Below are 21070 nucleotides of genomic sequence, written 5' to 3'. Positions count from 1 at the left end.
TGTCAGAAGAGAGCAATGAAGGCATCATAATGACCTATCACTCTGAGTATACTGTGTAACTACAGAATTCTCTACTACTTTGGATATATATTGTCTTTAAATGTACTTACCATAAGTCCACCCAGATTTTTCAATGCAAGTGCAACCCAGTCCCTTTTCTCTTATCCCTTCCAAAAGTAGAGGATTAAATCAGACTCTGAATGCTGCTCAATTTCAAAATCACCATTCACTTCCTCAGATTCTCGTGCTGGCAAACTTTGGTTTTATGAGCATAATCAACACAGAGACAGCAACAATTTATTTGATATTCCAGTGATATGGCAAGTATGAGTTATGTGGTTTGCATTTGATTTCTTTGCCTTCTGTGGCTTTCTTGAGAAACCTAGGTACAAATCATATCTCCCTCTCCCCCCCCCCCAACCAAAAAAAAGCTGTTTTTATCATAACAAGTAAAGAGACAATCACCCCATTATTTAATTAAAATAGCATTCTGATACATAACTACAAAGCATCAGTCCAATAAGCAGGCTTACAGACCCCTACAAGAACACTGAAAGCTACATTTTACTAAGAAAATATGCAATATTGGGGGGGAAGAATCAAGACAGACAGAGCAGCACACCATACATAAAATGTCAAACATGTCAAAACATTCATGAATACCAACATCTCCCACCACACCACGACCAATTTTAAAGGTTATTTAGGGCTAACACATCTGCAAGTGCAGATTTTACAGCAGCAGTCTTTATTTTTCTCGTATATATTAAAAATAAGTCACTGGAGTGTCAAATGTTTTCTGATATCATTTCCACATTATATGGTCAGGATTTCCTACTCGAGCATTGCTGAGAGGATGAAAATTGCACAGAATACAGACTTCCCTGTCTTCCATATGTTAATTATGGATGTCTAGTAGCTTATTTTTAAAGGTATCAATTCGGCATTCTATGAAGATAATTAAGCAAAAGACCAAGAAAGTGAATGCAGCCATCCACATTCTTCAACTAATAAAAACTCTCGTAAGTGCCTTATGCCTACAATAACTCAACTTTTCAGCATTCTGTTTCAGAAAGGCATTTGCAGAGCATAAGACAAAGACTTCCAGTCCCTAAGTCACTGATCATGAATTATCTCCAAATAACTGCAGACAAGTACAGTTTTACAGCACAGAAAGCAAAACATGCAGAGGATTCTTATACTATTCGGGCCCTCAGAAAAATGAAGCTTAAATTAAATGTCAAAGATGAACACAGTCTATTGTATAAGCAAACACCTGACCTAAATCCACTATATTTTGTTTGTTGAGTGTATAAATCCTAATAAATTTTGTAAAATAATAAGAGAATGTTGCCAACCTTATGACCCTCCCAAGTTAGACACAGATGAATGTTCAATAGTCTTCTGAAGAAAAATAGCAATTTATTTAACATCTTCTCCTCCCTAAGGCTCAAAACTCTGTTTTTGTTAAAATATAGTAGTTGTTAAGGAAATGTTAATTTTTTAAAATGAGTGCTGTGAATAATATATAGTAGGAAAATAAAGGAAATCCTTTCAGCCAGGTTTTACAAAGTGTGATCAGGTTTGCTATGTGAAAGGAATGTAACTAACATTATCACAGTCAAAGGCAAATAGGTGTATGGAATATGAACCACAGAAACTGGATGAAAAGGAAATGGCCAATTTAAAGAAACTAGAATACTTTTTATGAAGGAAAAAAATACCCATCCCTTGGTTCATACTTTAAATTAGGTTTTTTCAATGATATAATATACCTAAGCAATTATTCCCCTTTTCCCCATTAAGCCAGCAAAATAGGACAAACTAGATAGCTTCTTCATTTCTGCGTTATCCTCAGTGCCTGGCACATAGTAGGCCTCATAGTGATTGATGGATTTGTTAGTGAGTCATGGATCTCCTCTTCTCAAAGAACTGCCTTGACATTAGGGGTTGGTCATCTTTTTTAAGAGAGATTTTTGTCTTTCTGTCATTTTCATCTACTCTTTCTTTTTTATAGCTTTTTATTTACAAAACATATGTGTGGTAGTTTTTCATTACTGACCCTTGAAAAACCTTCTGTTCCATCTTTTCCCCTCCTTCCCCCCACCTCCTCCCCTAGATGGCAGGTAGTCCAATACATGTTAAAAATGTTAAGGTAAGGTATATGTTAAATACAATATATGCATATATATATATATATATATATTTACAGTTATAAGATTTCTTTTTAAGAGACTTCTCTAAGGCCTGGAAGACAGAAAAGCCTAATGAAAAAGCTACCCTTAGCTACCCCTGAAGTCTTGAAAACCCAAGATTCTGGTCTGCTGTGTCACCTGGGAGAAATCATTTAATTTTTTAGGGATCTAGGAAACTTTTAATTGAAGAAAAGACCTACATTTCTAGAGGGAGTTTCCAATATCAATGAAATCACTTGCTCATTCTCTCTAGAATAAGAGGTCTTAATTCTTTTTGTATTCTTGCATCCTTTCATAGTCTAATAAAGTCCATGGCCTCCTTCTCAGAAGAATGTTTTAAAATACAAAATAAAATGTTACAAAGAAAATTAATGATATTCAAATACAGTCATCAAAATATTTTTTAAAGTTCATTGATTCCAAATTAAGAAAAATAGACTCTATCTTCTTTTTTATGTATCTAAAATTATGATATCTTCCAGAACTCTTAACACTCTCAGAAATTTATACAAGAAAAAGACTGCCACAATTTATTATTCCAGAAACTACTTTTGTAGCTTTGTGTTCTATGTACTATATTTTTAGAATTATTTATAAACCATTGACATTGGGGAATAGCAGACAAAGAACTATTCTCAGAGCAAGGAAGACATGTGTTCAAGTCCTGCCTTTGATATATACTAGCTGTGACCCTGGACAAAATCATAATTTCTGGGGACACTGTCCCCAGACAACTACCAAATGCTAAAAATTGTAGAGAAGGTGACAATTGACATTTGTAGAGGAAATTTCTCTGGAACCTGGAATTCCTTACAGCAATGATATCACACAGGTTCAGTTCCAAAAGGGGCAGAGAATGGCAACCCTCTATGAAAAGGAGACTCAAAAGTAATTCAAATAAGATTTTCTTGAAGGAAATTGGTGAGGGTAGCCAATAGAGAATTCTTAGAAGAGAGGGAGAGCTGAGAAATATGATCATTTTCTTCAAGTATTACAGGGACTCAACCCCAGGGGTACAGAAATTTTAAAAAGAGGTTATTATAGGGAAGTGGATGTTGGCTTAAAATAAGGGAACACTTCTTAATAATTAGCCTTGCCTAAAATAAAATGGACCTAAAGGAAAATAGATTTTGAATCCCTCATAACCGGAAGCATCTAAGTAAAGGAGGATGTTCATATGTTGTAGAAAGGGATTCCTCCCCAAATAGAAGTTAAATGAGATGATTGCAAAGATCCATTCCAACTCTGAGATTCTGATGAGAGGAAACACAACAATTACTTTTGACAGAGGAATTATTCCCTTGGTTTGGTATTGCTGCCCATTTTCTTCCATATTCCTAAATAGAAATGGACCATCAGGTCTGCCCATCTAGAATAGCACCAGGTGATAAGTAAATCATCTCTTCACCACTTTCTCAAGAACTTCCCAACTTTTTCCTTCCTCTATTTCCTAAGGGTGTCCTTTATTCTCTTTCCTTTTCCTTGGCTTCAAGGCTCTTCAGTTGCTCCCTTTATCTCTCATATATTCCTATCTAAAACATGCCTGTGATTTCTTCATCGAACGTTTCTTTCCTTCTTTTAAATCTTTCCACATTATTTTCTGGCATTTAAGTTCCCTCCCCCTTTTCCAAGGTCTGTTTTTCCTTTACTTCCAACATTCTGACTAATCACATTAAATTTACTAGTTGATGTCCATGCTATCCTATAGATGTGAAAGAAACATCTTTCCTTTCTTTATCTCCCTTCATCCTTTTCTTTTTATTTTCCCCTTTGATTTCTGTTTATGATCCTTTACATTTTCCTTCCCTCTCTCTTCTTTTACCCGGTTTCCAGGATTTTACTCTTTGCTCTCCTCTCCTTTCCACAGTCTCAGAAAAAAAGCAAGATTGAGGTTACAGAAAGACACTAGAAAGACTGGTGTGCGGGTCCCCTGGGCGTTGCCCTCTCGCAGCCCAGCTGCTAGCCAGCTGGGCTCAGAGGAAATGGCAGTCTATACTCAAACTGATGAGATTTGGTTCAATAAGAAGGACCAAGTGAGGAAATAGAGGAGGGAAAGAAGCAGTCAAATATGTTTGCATCATAAAACTGGAACGAAGATCCAGTCTCTAAGTCCTCTGACCAGTACTGTCAAAGCCTGTAGTATCTGCCACTCTCAAATTACTAACCCAAGATTCTCTCCAGGGCTGAAATAGCAGCCCCATTTTTTTCAGACGGATTTGTGATCTCAAGATTCGGGAGAAATTTTTTTTTTTTTTTTTTTTTTTTTTTTTTTTTTTTTGGTCTCCCAAAAGTGTCACTTGATTTTAATACTCGTGGGATACCACACCCAGCCAACCCTACAGAGTACTCCACATGCCCGTTCTTCGCAGACTCCTGTAGGGGGTTAGGAGGAGTCGCAAACAAATGGTTCCAAAAGCCCAGCACTGCTCTTTACTCAGGGAAACTTCTTCATTTTCCTCTACCTGTGTGTCCAATGCTGAACTGAGCGGTGTAGCTCAAAGGAAGAGTGGGACCCGGTGTGTGACCTCTAGTTTCCCTAAGCATTTGCAGAAGCAAAGGCTTAAGGAGGGAAAGACTGAAATTGCCCCCGGCACGCGCGTGCCTGCTAAACGCGGTACAAAGAATACCCGCACCCAGCGCCCCAGGCTGAGTTAGGGCTAAGTGGCAAGGAGGGTAGGGGGCGGGCTAGGGAGGAGCAGGAGAGGGAGGGGAAGCAGGAGAAGATGATTTTTAATGACTCGAGGGCCCCCTCCTCCAGCCACTCTTTATGCGACACTTCATTGGAGACTTGACGAGACTTCCGCGCGGGCAGAGAGGGTTCATTAAATGTGTTGGGGAAATAATTGATAGTAAGACGGAGACTGACCGTAATCTTTCACGCCGTGTGTGTGTGTGTGTGTGTGTGTGTGTGTGTGTGTGTGTTGTGAACTCGCTTTCTAAAACGCTTAGATCCTTCTCCTAAGTACAAAAACATCGCCATCCATCGGGGACCCTCAGTCAGCCTCCAAGCCCAATCCACTTGTGGGAACTCCCCAGTCTTGCTGTTCTCGATTTTCCGCTTTTCCGGGTACTCCTTTTCCCCTTTGGAGGATAAGGTTCCAGTGGCGGGAATATTTCAAAGACTCGTGGGTACTCCTTACACTCCCTTCCCTAGGACCGGAGATGGACCTCAGAAACAACAAGGCTCTGGTTCCAAGGGAAAGCTCTTTTCCCATCTCTAAGTCTGCTACTGATAGACTCACTGATAACTGCAGGTGATCAGGACGACTTGATCAACAGCGGAGCACAAGTAGATTGTTAAATGCCTGGAGAACCTTGAGCCTGTAAATAGTTGGTGATGAAAGACGAGACCGAAATTGAGAAAAAGAGAGACTGAGAAGATAAGTGAAGTAAATGAAGTCTTTTCGAGTTACGTCCAAATTAATTGATCTTTGGTTCAAGAAGGTCAAACGGGGAAAGAGAGAAACTAATCGTCCCATTCCAAGGACTGACTAAAAGAGCATTTGTCCCCAATCGAGTGGATCAATTCAGGGCTTATCAATCCTGAGGGAGGTAAAAAACAAAAACAAAACAAAACAAAAAAGTAATGATAGTTTAGGTCCTAAACTCCTAACGTTACTTATACAAGAAATGTAAAGTTAAAGTCCAAGTAAAGGTTCTGCTCACCTCTGAAACTGAGGAGATGGGAAGCTATTGGGACCCTGGGGGTGGGCAGTGAGAGCGGCCTCTGGCGTCAGCAAGGTGGAGAGGAGGCCAAAAAATCCTCATTATTGATTGCTTAGAGAAATACCAGTGTCAACATAAGGACACGATAGACCAAAAAAGTGATTTTCAAGAAAGAATGACAAAATCAAGGAGACAGTTGCCCAGTGATTTGGCCGAGACAAACAGACGTGCCGTAAGAAATTGAAAGAAAAGAGAAAGGACTAAGTCACCATCTTAAAAATGGTTATAAATGTAATTAATTCCCTAATTTGGGGCTTTTTGCCCTAGCCTCAACAAATAAAGAGCCTGGAGGGCTCACACACATACACATATACATACATACATAATTTTAACTTTGGGACTTAAAATGAATCCCATAATTGGAATTCAAACTTGGCTGATAATTATGCCATATTGTATCAAGCTTAATCAATAAGTTTAAGTTCTCTTTGTTCAAAAAAATATAGAGACTTCGTAATACACAGTCATTTTATGAGGAAAGTGGGATATTCCATTTCTTGGCCATCTGGGTGAGCTTCCTTTAGCCCCATAAGGGCACTTCGGGTGAAGTGTACATCTCTGCCTCACTAATTAAATCCCTTCAGTCACAGACTTATAAAATCAGTCTTGGTCATACTGAAAGGCTTGAACTGGGGAGAAGTTTCCATGTTTTACTTTAAAACCCAACAAAATCGTTCATTTTCACCATATTTTAGAGAGGCATAACTAGTGCACATAGCATTACCCCCACCTCCTACCTAGTCCCATTACACCCTATTCCTGCCCCCCAAATAAAAAAGCGTTGGAATAGTTGTAGAGAAGAATAAAACTTTTCTTTCCTTCTAGTTTTGATGGTCTCACGGGCTGAGAAATTTTAATCTCTCTGGAAAATCCTTGGTACCCAAAGCCCTGCAGACCAGTCTCTTCTAGGCAGAAGAGAGTGTGTAAGCAACCTCTACCCACGGGGATCTTTCTATTCAGCATATTTCACATAGCGGAAAAGAAATGAGCTCTGGATTAAGAAATGAAAACGGAGAAAGTGATCATAATAAAGAGGGAGTTTACAGAAAGGGAAAGGGAACGTTTAAAAAGACAAGTGCCTCAGAGAATAGCTCTGTGGCACCATCACTGAGGAGAGTTAGGTATGGTGAAAGTGGCATCTATATTTGTAAAATATGTCTATGATCAATAAAAGGTTCAAATGTATCTTCCTCTTAATAAACACACTTTCCCCATCGAAGTGTAACTCTAGTAAGAAACTTTTTTTTAGAAAATATATGCATACATAATTATAAACTCACATAGAAAATGTATGCCTGCGGAGATCCATAGGATCAAGTGCCACACTTAAGTTTTACATGCAAGTGGTATACTTAAATTTTATATGCATTTCCATCGGATAATACTGAGCGTCAAGTCGTGTTTCCTCCACATCTGGCTTTGTATGACACTGGAGTTGCCTAGTCAGAAAAAGCTTGAAAGCCTCTGAAAATCTGTTTAAAAATTAAGAGGAAGAACAATTTTGGACTCTTCCGGTAAAGAGCCAGTCACCAAAAACTAGACAGTATAAGATCTCAAGGTGCAGTTGTCACCAGAACAATGCTATCAGTTACCCGGGCTGAATTTCTCTAGTTAGAAGATGGACTTTCTAAGCATATTCTCAATAAAAGCGAAGGTCATACTAGACTGACTTATAAGGTTAGAGGGAATGGATATATGCCCATTCCCCTCTTCCCCCCGCCCCCAACCAGAGTAAGTCAGAAACGCAGAAAAAAGCAAGGACCCGGGCACAGGATAGTTTCACCAGTGATTTTTTTTTTTTCTTTATCCGGGTACTCCATCAATCTAGTGCTTTCAGAAAAGTTATCCTGAAACATAGACACTGGTTACATTTATGCAAAAATAGAACCGTTTCAGGAAACGTGTCTCCTATAAATCAATTTACTAAAAGATATCCTGAACAATTGCAATTTAGAATTGAGGAAGCACTGGGTAGCAAGGTGTACGAGGGAAGGAGAGTGAAAGAAAGGAAGGGAATAAAATCTCTGGTGCAAAGTTTTTAACTGCCTCTAAGGGAGTTTGAATTGATGCTATTGGACTTTCTCAGAGTTCAGACCATTATTTTTTTTGTTTATTTGTTTTTTGTGGGAGTTAGTTTCCTATGCTTTTGTTAAAAAAAAATTTTTTTTTTAAATAAAAGTGAGGAGATAGGAAAAGATTCTTGATGCGCCAACTTTAGGAAATAGCCATGGGGAAAGGGCGTGAGCTTTCTTTGCACAGCCTGATATTGCACTGAGCATCCAGAGCAGAGCTCAGAGTTTGGGAGAGACAGAAGCTAGAGTTGAAAAAGGACAATAGAAGCTTTAAGTACTTTCTTCCTAAAGGTTCAGTTAAATCCGTAAACCGAGTCTGTTCAATGTGCCTTCAGCTGTTGGAAAAGCCCACGCCTCCTATCTTTCACCCCCAAATTCCCCAGAGATTCAAAGACCCGAGATCCCGTTAGCCTTCGTTGGTTCCCTGTCCTCCTTAGGGAGGAGAGCAATTGAGTTCGTTTTTAATCTGGGTCTCAGGGAAATCAAGACAAGAATTTGAGCTTAAATTCAACTGGCAAGGGGCGGCTTGCACCTGGGAGACAAGATTGTGCTCGGGAAAGAAAACCTGCACATTCGCAAAATACTTTCCTTTTATCCACCCTTCTTTGCTTAGCAGTGGTGGGTCCATTGGTAAAATGTTACAATTCAACACAGATGCTCGGACCATTTCAGTTCAAAGAACGTTGACTAAGTTAGTTTCTGGTTCTTATCGCCCTACTGCTTTGGAAATGGAAGGAAATAGCTAGACTTACCTTTTCAAGAAATCCGGAAAATGGGAAATTTCAGTTTTCTACTTTTTAAAATTATCCATCCATATTCTCATGCTTATTAATATGTGTGCAAAAAACATCAAAAAAGAAATCTTAAACTATCACTCAGATGCGCATTCTTTATTCATTTTTACTTTCATATCCTAACATAGTTTTCCTTTTTTTTTTTTTTAAGGGAAAACAAAGAACAAAAGTAAGAAATGATACCCTGAAAGCTAACTTGGCAACCTACTTTTTCCAACTTAGAATTTCTGAAATAAGAATGCTGCATCCTTTATATTCCAGTAAACAGGTGGTCATTTGGAATTTGCCAGCGATATAATTTATAATCACTAACTTAGATTCTTTGGCTTCACAACTGTGACAAAGCATTGTATCCCCACCATTTAATTAAAAAAACAAGAAATGTAGATGATGATCTGAATAGTTACACAGATTTCTGTATCTGTTGTTTTATTTGGAGAAAGTTACTGCTGGGTAGACTCTACTAGACTATCATAACTTATTTATGCCTCAGTTAGATCATGGCAAATAGGTCTTGTATTATTTATCTCAGAAACTTCTAGGATAAGAACATTATTCTAAGGCTGTCTCTCTTTATCCTTCCATACCCTATCTTTTTTGGGGGAGGAGGGGGCGGCAAAGTGGAATGATGAACAAGGGAAAGAGGAAGACTTTTAAAAATAATCTAAATATTGTATGTATATTAGAAATGACCAAAAAACAAAATTATTTGTAATGCTTTTCATCTCCTCAAAAGCATTTTCTCCTTAACAAATCAGTATGGATTTGTGAAAAGGCTAAGTTGTTAGCTTTTGAAAGGTAATATAGCATGCCATAAATCCATAATGATGTTTAATACTATAAAAGTTGCTTAAACTCTCTGCAAGACAGAAGCTTGACTGAGATTATCAGTTGTAAAGGTCCAACTGCTTTTGTTCTCTGAAATCCTCATCTGTCTCTATTCAGGAAAAACTGAGAAACTCTTCAGCGATTTTGATATTTGTAGACCTCTAATTGGGATGATTCTGAGTTTTTAGAGTTTTTTTTAATCTTTTCTTAGTTCTCCATGTAATCAGTTTAAAGGCCTGCTTACTTAGCATGAGAATTCGTAAAGAGGGTCTAAGGTTTTAAACTTAACTTTAAACTTAAAATATCTCATGATATTCCAATTAACTAGAAAGTTGTGAATTCCAAACCAGTCACCCTTCTATTGTTCCCCACTCGGCCAATTATTTATTGTACGTCAGTATTTTAGTATTTCTCCTGACACAAAAAAGACAAAATTATAGTCGTTTACATGGTTTATTGTTGTAAACATTAAAATTGTCTTTCTCAAAGAAAGAATTTATCAAGAAAAAAAATTCAGCGTCTCTAACTGTCATACACCATAGAAAAAAAGGCAGTGACTTGTATCATGTGCCATACTGGAAATATACAAAGAAAAATACTACAGGATATGGCAATATTAAAAATCTTACTTAAACATAAAATAATATATTAACTGACAATTTTAGACATAAAAAAAACAAAAAAATTCAAAGTGCTCAGTAATTTCCAGGGAGTTATGTATATTATAAGCACTCTGGAAACAGTCAAAAGCTGCTGCATGCAAGTTTTGTTTAGCTTTAGACAACAAAATAATCAAGATATAAACTTTCTTTTATCAACATCAACAGTACATACAACACTTACAAACGAGGAATGTTGGACGGTGTTACAAACACTATGTGTCCCTTTGTCAGGATTTTCAGTTTTGTAATACTTGTGCCCACCTATTTTACAATTGAGAAAATGTTTAAGCTCAGATAACTACCAATCTTTATAAAATCTAACAGACTACATAGTGTCTGAAATACTATTTATATAATATAGACATTACTGAAATAGCAAGTGCCTATAACATTTTCGACCTAGAATCAACATGCTGTCCCTTTTTGTGTAATTTATTCCTTTTTTGCAAACACATTTATCTTTTAGAATTTTTTTAATATTTATTCATAAATAGGCACAAAATAATTTAAAAAGCCAAACTGCATTGGATAAATTTACAAGCCTTTGCCTTCTTTAATTCATGCCACCCACGCAACATTAAGTTTTACTATATATTACAGCTTTCTTTTACAGCAGAAAACTTTGTCTTTAAAAGGGCGATACTTTGTGGGTCACCTTAATACTTTTGTATGTGTATTCAATCTGTCTTAGCTGCAGCACCCGACGTGACTAGACATTTTTCATCTTACAATAGGAGTCCTTCTTCTGAGCAATAAATTCTTTTTTAAAGCCGATAATAAAAAGTTTATACCACTGTATTGTGTGTAGTCCATATTCTAAATCCAGGATGCCCCAGAGCCAAAATGCCCTTTCACGTTCTGCCTGCAGGTTAGGAAATAGCAACAGTTTTGTTTTGGGTGGGGGAGATGTGGGAGCAGGAGGTTTGGGGATGGGTTAGGAAGTTGGGAAGAGGAGGGAAATGGAGCAGAGGCACCCAGAGGTGCTTTTGTGCACGTGGGAATTCCCACCCTCAGACAGTTCACGTTCCTTTCAAGTTCATTTGAAATAAGCTGGATAAAGTCTTAAAAAGGTAATGTGTCCAGGAAAAGTTTGTCGATTATTGCTGGAGGTGGTACCAAGTCTTCCAGTTTCAGGTAGAAAATGCGCTGTAGCCCCTGTGTGCACAGAGTGCGAAGTTCTGGGAGCTTCCCTAATAGTTTGGACAAATAGTTGGGGCGGTTCAAGCCCCCATTATTGAAAGTCACGTGGTCTTTGAGACAATTTACAATCTTGCTCTGTAGTTCTTCCACTCTCTTGGGTTCCTTGAGTCCGTGTCTCTCTGGGGGGGAGGGGAGGAGATGGGGAGAGGAAATGGAGAAAGAAAGAAAAAGAAAGAAAGAAAGAAAGAAAGAAAGAAAGAAAGAAAGAAAGAAAGAAAGAAAGAAAGAAAGAAAGAAAGAAAGAAAGAAAGAGGAAGGAAGGAAGAAAAGAAAAGAAAAGAAAAAAAAGAAAAAGAAAAAGAAAAGAAAAAAATGAATTTAGCAATTTGACAAGATTAGGAAAACCCCCGTAAAAGGGAAAAACCAGTAAGGGCACCCAGAGCAGTTTTGATGATGGGAAAGTGCTAAGAGGACTGACCTGTAACCATCGCCAGGGCAGCAATGCACGAGAAGGCAGAAATGTCAATGTTCATATTCTGCAAGTTGGAGGAGAATTCAACAATGGAATCAATCCATTCCCCAAAGCCACGAACGCATTGCAACCTGTGCAAGACCACCCCATTGCAAAAGATGAGTTTACCCTCCACTGGGTTGGACCTGCAATTAATACCAAAGAGAGAGAAAAGGAAAAAAAAAAAAAAAAAGAAAGAAAGAAAGAAAGAAAAGAAAAGCTAAACAACTAATTACTTGAAGAGCAATAAATGGGGGATTTAAAAGGCACCTAATTATAGAGGAGTTAATAAAATGTAGATCAGTGGACCTTGAAAGGGTTTGATTTCATAACAATCAAGAACGCCCCCTACCCCATCTCCATCCCTTTCTTCTTTTTCTTTTTTTATCTTAAATTCTTTCTTCCTTTTGCTTCTCCCTCGTTCTTTTCTACAATAAATTCCCATTCCTGTCCTTTTACTTTCTTCTTTCATCCTTCCCTACTTTTTCTTTCCCTATTTTTTTTCTTTCTACCTTCTTTTCTTCATCCCTTTTCTGTCTTGCCTTTCTTCCTTTTCTTCCTCATTACCTGTATGCTAACCGCAGGACAAACAGTTCCAAGAAAGCAGATTCAAAAAGTAGATCTTGGTCTGGTTTGGGAAGATCAGTGAAGCCTGGGATCTTTTCTGCCCATCCTCTGATGATCTCCATGGAGCCGGTCAAGAGATCATAGAACTGCTGAATATGCTGAGTGTCATCTCCACTCATCTGATAGTCAGGGTTAGCCTGGAACTGGAATTTCATTTTAAAAAGCACTTAATGAGGTTTTCTAAAATATATAACCCGTGAAATTGCTAACCCCGTTTCTAGTAGGGGAGCCAGGTTTTTATAACAATTAAACCTCTCTCTGACCAGTAAGGAAATTAGATGTTCCAGGGCAATTAATTCAATTAGGGATGGTGCTATGAGGTCGCTGCTTTAAATATGTAAATTGCCATTTCTATACAGACTAAATACAGTGCCATCCAGCATGGGGAAATGTTGACTCTTATCTCCACAAAACAATTGACACGTTAGTATTCATGCCAATCTGGGAGTTAGCCTTAAGAACAGTTACCATTTGCAGATCTTTTAATAATTAAAAAAAAAAAATTCAGAAGCCTATATGCTTCACCATATACTTCTTCCAATTACAGTAAGTATATGTCTCACAGCTGGAATAAAATAGATGATTCTGGCTACTTATCCCTCCCACCTCCCTCACTCTTCTTTTCCCTTCCCTCCTCCCTCCAATCCCGTGCTCTTCACGATCCCTTTAGTATTTCACAACCGATGTAAGGATTATTTTTTATGGTCATCCACAACGCATTTGGGATGGTAATGGAAGCAGACGCAAATTTAATATAACTTAGCTAGAAAAATATTGGCCAAAGTGTGTTAGGAATGGGAGGGAAGAGAATATTTTACACAACTGAGACTTTTTGCAAACTTTTTGAAAAGAATGTTTCAGTACAGCGCGGCAAATTAGAGCAAGATTGTGTGTGTGTGTGTGTGTGTGTATTGGAAAGCATCCTTGTTTACTAGGAGAATAAGGATGTGAAAAGATTCGGTCAGAATTATTTCTTCTTTGTGAATCCTTATCTCTATCTTGCTGTCTTTCCTTGATTTCTGATGTTTCTATGTAGTCTTTGACTTGGCCTGTACATACATTTCTGCTTTTCCAACTTCTTTCCTATATATATTTGCAGCTGTTTTTCTTCTCTGTGGGGATGGAGTGTGTGTGAACAGTCCTATCAGTCTTTATATTAATATTATCTCCAGCTTACCCTGGAATAGTCCAGGCTGGTCATAGCCGGGTTGGAGTCGACATGGGCTCTCACCAGGGCACTGATCAGACTCACCGGGGGAGAGGGGGGAGAGGGCTCCTGGGGACTCTTCGGTTTCGACGGTAAACGACCTCTCCGACCTTTTAAACTGTCTGTACGAACCACTGAAAAGGAAAAGGACCTTCAAATTCTCTAACCTTCCCTCCCGCCACTGTTCAGTCCCCAACTACCCAGCATGGCCCCATCACCTCCACTTCTACCCACCCCCAAGAGAGGCAAATTCAAGAGGGGAATCGGGCATCAAGTTTAGACACCCGGAACTTGTAAAGCATTTATAAGGGAAAAGCAAAAAAGTATGGGTTCATATTATTTTTTCCTTCAAAGAAGTCATAACAATTATATCAAGGAAATTCTGACGGTTCCCTGAGAGAGATCAGCAGTCGAGTTAGGATACAAAGCCCTTTGGGGGTTATAAGGCTTGTGGGGAGGTGGAAGTTAAGTGGGAGGAAAGGGACTTGGGAAAGAGAATGAGAAAAATAAAGAGAGGTAGAAGGAGACAGGCCTTCAGGGAGGAGAGGCAGGAGAACACATCCTGAGTCCTACCTTCTTTAACCATCCCAACAGCAAGGCACTTTTGAAATCGGCAATACTGACAGCGATTTCGGCGCCGCTTATCAACCGGGCAGTTTTTGTTAGCTAAACAAACGTATTTCGCATTTTTCTGGACCGTACGCTGCAGAGAGAGAGAGAGAGAGAGAGAGAGAGAGAGAGAGAGAGAGAGAATTATAGACCGAGAACTAATTTCCTTTTTTTTTTAAATCCAGCAGCTCAAAGAATCAGAAAAGCATCTCTGAACTCTGAACTGTTGGGACATTCTCCCTCCCCCTTTCCCCCTCTTTCTTTTCTTTTCTTTCTTTCCCTTTTTTTTTCCCAAGGCATTTAACACAGAAGAAAATTGATAGCGTTAACATTTGAGCTAACCTTGCAGCTCCTTGCTGTGTTTTATATGCCAAGAGAAAGAGAAGGAGACGCTCAGTAAATACAAATCCGTGGGCATTCATATTATTTACATTCCTTAGAGACCTTCTCTATTTAAAATGATAAGATTATTCAATCAGGATGGTGAAATAAAGAGATCACTTAATTTTACCACAGGGAATTCTGTTCCACTTGGTTAGCTTAGACACGGTTCTCTGTCCTAACCAATTTCAATCTGAAGGGGGAAGGCAGCCCCTAGCACATGCAAATGTCCCTCTTGCAACTTCTTTCTGCCCAAGGAACTGTAAGTCATTTCAGGATCAGGCCTGGTTTTGCAAGCAACCCTAGCTCTCTTTCCTTGAGTAATGCCCCTGCTAGTATCAGCTTCTGAAAAGCAACTCTCCATCGCCCCCATCCCGAACCCCAGCACCCCAAGGAAATTCTTGTGGAGATCCTGGGGGCAGTTTCCTGCCTAGTTTAGCCGTTGGAGGCCAGGAGGCTGGTTTTCCGATCTTCCTTCACACAGAGCAAAGCTAAAAGACTGAAGTTTTAACCAAACTCTTTGGGAAGCCTATCCATCCCAACTCACCTTAAAGAAACCTTTGCAGCCCTCACAGGTGCGCACGCCGTAGTGCTGGCAGGCTGCGTTGTCACCACACACAGCGCACAGTCCTTCGTTGGACGGTGATCCCCGGGAAGGAGGAGAGGGCACCTGTGTGTCCAGCAGCTGCGAGGCATGGCCGATCTGCAACCCCGGGAAACCCATGGCCGCCTGCTTGCGTATGGGATTGGGCACAGCGAAGGTCTGCCCGTCCACCACGTGGTGGGTCCCAGCCGGCTCGGGGTTCATGGGCACATGGAGAGGCCCGTCAAAGCGCATCTGGCAGCTGGACACTGGGGTGCCAGGGGGAGATTGCTTAAAGGAAAAGAGAGAAAGGCGAGACACTGGCGTTTTCCTCTGCTCGATCATGTGGGTGGTGGCAACGTAGTTCTGGTGAAAGTTATGAAGGGAGCCTGGGTCATCCCACATTGGGCTGTGCTGCACCTGGAAGCCGGGAGTAGAGGGCGTCGGGGGCGACGAGGGCTTGTAATAAACGGAGCCTGAGTGCGGCATCATCTCCTCGGACTGTGGGGGCAGGTGGTTGTGTTGCTGGTAGCTGTGCATCTGAATGTCTTCCACTTTAATGGAGGACTGCTGTCCGGAGAGGGGCATTTGATACAAGCAAGGTGGCTTGACGTCGTAGCCTGTGCTGTAGTTGTCCATAAAGGTACTGAAGCTGGGGAGAGAAGTGGTGGCAGTGATTTCAGTGTTGGTGAGGTCCATGCTAAACTTGACAAACTCTGGAGTTAAGAAATCGGAGCTGTATTCTCCCGAAGAGTGGTAACTGTAGCTCTGGGAAGCTGGGCTGGCTCCTTGAGGCGATGACCCATACTGAGCCTGAACACAGGGCATGGCTGGAAATGAAACAGGGTGATAGACACTCAGCCTGGTCAAGTGAACACTTTCTCTCCTGCTTTTGTACACCTTTTGCACACCTGGATCAACCACAGGGAGGTTCCGTATTAAATAAGCTGTACTCAGCACTGAAATTTAGGAAAAGAAAACGAGAGTAAAAGGGGAAAAGACAATCGATGTTGCAGGCGCTGACCTTCAAAAAAGGGAGGGGAAGAAGGATATCTAAAAGAAGAAATACAGATAGGTAGGATGGAAAGGATCAAGAAATGCCCTTATTTCCATTGTGTCTCCTTTTCAATCCCATCCACCCACCCAATAACCACTTATTTAATATGTGTTCAGGTTGTTTGTTCTGGAGCAACCTGAGGAAATTGGGATCTGCCAGGTGACAAGTTATTCTGAAAGCAACATTCGGGTAATAGCACTGGCTTGGTGACTGCAATGACTGCTTTTGGGGATTGAGGGATCTTGAAGTGTTAGAAAGAAAAGAATGTGAAAATTGAAAATCAATCAAATTCACTAACCTTCAGCCGAGTTACAGGCGTTTTGGAGGAAATTAAAGGTGGACAGTGTCGTAATTCAATGGAGGACAAAGTTTTCAAGATATTAAAAAATAAGTGAGTAGTCCAGTATGTCCAGCCTGCTCCCTGAAATACAGATGTGATATGTTCAGATTACTGTGGAGGGATTTATTGGACACAAGCAACTACACCAATCTGTATACATAGTATGGCCTTTGGATAAATAAAACATACCACATATAAATATGAAAGAGATATAATTAAAATTAAAGAAAAATTTTCCTCTATAACAATCTGGCATATTGTTAGGTACACCAAGGTTGGTTTTTTTTTTCTTTTATGAAGAAGAAAAAAAACTTATAGAAAGTTGTCACTTAACACTTATAATGTCATGAATTGACACCACCACCATCACCCCTTGTTCTAGCTAAAGAGAATGGGCTGTCTCTATCACAATTTTATTTAAACATTGTGTAAAAGATCAGTTTTGTAAAAAGTGACCTTGCAACCCTCAAGTAAGATGTTTTCAATAGACAAGTTTAAATGTAATAATAAGTTAAGCAAAGAAAAAAGAATATAAAAATATAAAAAAATATAAAAATATAAAAAAACTCAGGCCTACATTGTGGGAATGCAATTGGAAAGGGGCTAACCCCCTTACATACAGAAAAATGACTAATATTCTACTTTGAAGATACAGGGTACTTCCTTTTCACATTTCTAAGAAACTTCTTGTGCATATTTTGACATGTACATTTAAGTGAGAAAAACCTATTTTTACAGAAAGAATGCAGGCAAAGAGCAAAACAATAAAGACAGTACATTCATTTGGAATTAGTTAAACATATGGCAAGATGACCCTTTACTACTACCAGCCTGAGTTACTTCCCTCTTTAATAAAACAAGACATAACAGTCCTGGTAACTTTCAGATGTTCCCATTTTTAGGGCATCTGAGAATACAAGTATATCAATGAAAAAAATAAAAAAACTAGATATCCATTCCTATTCACTTATAGCTATCTTGCTTCTGACTTCATATTTTGCAACCAGAAGGCCAAAAGAATAGATTGGGGGGGGGGGGTGTGGAATTACCTCCACCACCCCCACCAACACCAGATTTGCAAATTCACTCAGAATTTATCTTAATCTATCTCTTCTTCCATTCTTCTCTTCCACTCCCTTTTATCCTTCTATTTTTCCTCCCCTATCTCTCACTCATGAATCACATATGTCAGAACACAGAAATTTAGGGAAATTAAATAAGAGGATACTGTAACAACAGCACCCATACTGAAACAGCAGTCTTCTAAGCACCAGCACGTTTGCTAACCATGGTGATACAGTTCCCAAGCAACACATAAACTGAAGTTTTCCTCCTGTCACTTTTCCTTGAGCGTTCAAACCTCAAATACATACACACGACCTTTGTGTCCAAACGACCAATTCACATCTGCTCTAAGGAAAAACGATTTGGAGGAAGACTGAGCAGAAATTTCAAAGTCGAAGTTGGGAAGACAGCAGCTCCTAGAACTGTAAAAAGTATTCCTTCCGCATTTCCCAATTAGCAGACTAAGAAGCCGCTACCGAGAATGTACTGTCCCTAGCACCAGTCATGTAGTTAGGAGAAACGCCTTCTGGAGCAATTCACAAACTTCCCCTTTCATCACCCTTCCGGACCCCCTTTCCCTTCTTCACTCCTTTTTCCAGAACACGCAATTTACAGATCTCATACTGTAGGGGGAGGGGGAAGAGAGGGAGAGGGAAAAAGAGAGAGAGAGAGGGAAGAAAGGAAGGAGAGACAGAGAGAGAGAGAGAGAGAGAGAGAGAGAGAGAGAGAGAGAGAGAGAGAGACTTACTTAATGGTTCTCCACGTCTCTTTTCATTCATTCAACTGTCTTGAAGTGCAGTTTCCTTTGGGAGGTGGGGTGACGGGGGAATAGGGGAGGGGGTGGGTTAGATCGGTGAAGAAAAAAAAAAAAAAAAAAAAAAAAAAAAAGATCGGTCCAGAGAAGTTGCTAGTTACAAGCGCTGCTGGGGAAGTGCAGTACTCTTGTAGCAGAGTGAGAGCAGCCGGACAGACTGGCCCTTCCCTCCAATGTGCCTTTGTTTATGTGGGCTCCGTATTCCACAGCCAACATGCACCTAGTCTCCAAGCGTCAGCACACGTCAGTGCAGGCTGCCCAATCCCAGCTCCTTTGGGCTGTTTCTCCCCATACAGTTGGCCAGCTCTCGCTTTGGTAAATTTCCGACCTGACGTCACAAGCAGGGCAGATTTTAAGGTGGGAACCGTTCTGGGTTCACCTTGTTAGTCTAGTTGTTTTTTTTTTTTTTTTCCTTTCCATTTCTTCCTTTTCTTTTTCTTTTTTTCCGAAATAGGTGAAACCTATCTACCCTTTGTCCTAAAATCAGTAAAGCTCACTTCGCCCCGCCTTTTCCAAAACTCTCCAGTTTGGGCAGTCCAGATGTGTAAGAGTACCAACAAAAGCGAAGATGGGATGGGATGAGGGTGGAGTTAAGAAAGGGAGTGAAAGGATGGCTGAGAGGGGTTGTATATGCCAGGTAACCCGTACCTGTAGGAGCACAGTATTTATTGGGTGATATCTACTTTCATTGTTCTAACATCCCGCCGCCGTGTCCCCTTCCGCACGCTCCATACTTCTACATGCATCCCCTGTGCACAGAAGTCTATTCCACTAGGCTGCTAAGTCGGGGTTTCCCTTTCTCGGTGCTTTCCTTTCCCCTCCCATATTTTTCACTTGGGAGAATAAAAAAGTCGTTTTATTTTGTGTGATGCCCTCTTTCCTCATGCTCACGTGTTGGGGGGAAGAACGTAGTGACTCTGGTATGGAAAGGGGGTTGGGACGAGGGAGACAGGATGGGTACTGGACCAAATCTGCTCTTATAAAACCATAATCTATTTGAGAAATATAGCTCCCCTCTCCTGACAATGCAAGAGTTTCATGCAACAGGTGTGCTTTCCCCAAAGAAAGGTGGGATTTCCACCTCAGGTAAATTCTTTTAAACTTCAGAACTGTATTCTCCCCTAGTATTTTTAAAAACTATATTTCTCTAGAACATAGAACCCCAAGTAAACACTGTATTATTCCTTAACTTGGTAGTTTGGAAAATGACACCCCCTTCTCAAAAAAGAAAAACGAAAAGAAATGGAGTAAGAAAAGAAAAAGAAAAAGGAGTAACACACGCTATTTTCCTTAGAAAATCTTGGTGTAATGAACCTGAATTCGGAAAATATTGAAGTCTGTGGATATTGGGTTCGGTGAGTTACCAGAAAGCTGTCACCGGCTGAGCTCTGCTTTGCATGCTAATTGGTTGGACTGGGGCTAAGGACAGAGACAGCACCTTGCATCAGAGAGGGAGCGAATCACGCAGAATGCTTTCTAGTAAAGGAAATGCTGGAGTTTCCAAGAGAAGAGATGCACAGCGGTTCGAGTCCCAAAGACCAGAAAGGCTTACTTGTTGAAGAAGTCCACTTGTCCCAAAATGGAAAGGGACACCCTAGCCTAAGCCATTTTGCATAGGATCTGAATCATTTGCTAGTAAGATTTTGGAGTATCTATAATTTCTATTCACTCTTCCTCCTGAACTACGGCTTTTAGCTCCCATTCTTTTCTCAAACAGCAAGATTTCGGGCTTCCTAGTGACTCATATGTACCCTCCACCTTTCTATGTGTTACTGGTATTTTCGATATTAGAAAAATTAACCCAGCATCGCGGTTCCTCAGCCCTAAACTGCACCTCAGCCTTCATTCACCTTTTCACCTCTCCCTCCCCGCCTTCTCCAGGGCTGTGAGCTTCCAGTCCCAAGCCCCTCGTGCTGCCTGGGAAAGCCGCTGACGCTGCTACCCTGACGCCCAGGGGAAACCTATGTGACCACCTTAAGCTTTTCCAGATGCGGTGGCGGCTGCTGCTGCCGTTGCCGCTGCCGCTACCGCCGCCGCCACCACTGCACCTCGGTGCCCTAGCTGGCGCGAGAAAAAATAAGGCGGGGAGGAATGAGGCAGAGCAAGGGGAAGCAGAAGCCGCTGTAGTGAGGGGGAGGGGGAAAGGGGTAGAACAGGGAAGAATAGCTCATTAGCATGAGCTCAGCAGCGTCAGCCACCCCGTGGGCTGGAGAGATTCAAAGCTAACGAAAGGGAAAAAGTGAGAGTTTGGAAGGGAGGGAGATGGGAGGGGGAAGGGGTGGCCATGACGCAGGGGCGCAGTCATTGACGCACCGAGCCGGGTGCGGCCAAAAATAGCAGCCGCTGCACAGCCTGCGGCGTGCTCCCCAGCTCCCTTTCCCCTGGTGTAAGGGGGCAGGGCGGGGTGAGGAGGGGAACTCTCATTGATCCCGGCTGTGGGCAGGGCTAGCACCAGCTAT

General features: G+C 40.6%; 1 protein-coding gene across 5 annotated transcripts; it reads right to left on the bottom strand.

Moving 5' to 3' along the window:
- Positions 1-10054: 10054 nt before the first annotated feature.
- On the bottom strand, positions 10055-20827 carry NR4A2 (nuclear receptor subfamily 4 group A member 2). Of its 5 annotated transcripts, none has more exons than XM_012544739.3 (8): positions 18546-20820; positions 16691-16813; positions 15300-16294; positions 14336-14465; positions 13733-13896; positions 12496-12698; positions 11896-12074; positions 10055-11596 (listed from the first exon to the last, which is right to left on the bottom strand). In XM_012544739.3, exons 3-8 carry the CDS (start codon positions 16161-16163, stop codon positions 11340-11342), a joined length of 1797 nt encoding a protein of 598 aa, XP_012400193.1. In that variant the 5' UTR covers positions 16164-16294; positions 16691-16813; positions 18546-20820; the 3' UTR covers positions 10055-11339. The 5 variants fall into 5 exon arrangements, 4 of the variants coding, with proteins under 4 accessions (XP_012400193.1, XP_003763922.1, XP_031816513.1 ...); XM_003763874.4 differs by having other exon boundaries at positions 15300-16165; positions 18546-20819; XM_031960653.1 differs by lacking the exon at positions 16691-16813 and having other exon boundaries at positions 13808-13896; positions 15300-16165; positions 18546-20821.
- Positions 20828-21070: the final 243 nt, after the last annotated feature.

The sequence above is a fragment of the Sarcophilus harrisii genome, chromosome 3 (assembly GCF_902635505.1).
Source record: "Sarcophilus harrisii chromosome 3, mSarHar1.11, whole genome shotgun sequence".
In the NCBI taxonomy this organism is placed as follows: domain Eukaryota; kingdom Metazoa; phylum Chordata; class Mammalia; order Dasyuromorphia; family Dasyuridae; genus Sarcophilus; species Sarcophilus harrisii.
Note: the sequence above shows the minus strand (reverse complement) of the source record. Positions and strands in the feature narration are given on the sequence as shown.

Bases quoted from the DNA above. Each gene is read 5' to 3' on its own strand.
- NR4A2 (XM_031960651.1), bottom strand. From the start codon at position 18,576: ATGAATGAAAAGAGACGTGGAGAACCATTAA. The intron at 16,166-18,545 runs GTAAGTCTCTCT...TTTCATTTCCAG, and splicing joins GAGACGTGGAGAACCATTAA to CCATGCCCTGTGTTCAGGCT. The intron at 13,897-14,335 runs GTAGGACTCAGG...TTTCCTTTTCAG, and splicing joins TGTTGGGATGGTTAAAGAAG to TGGTTCGTACAGACAGTTTA.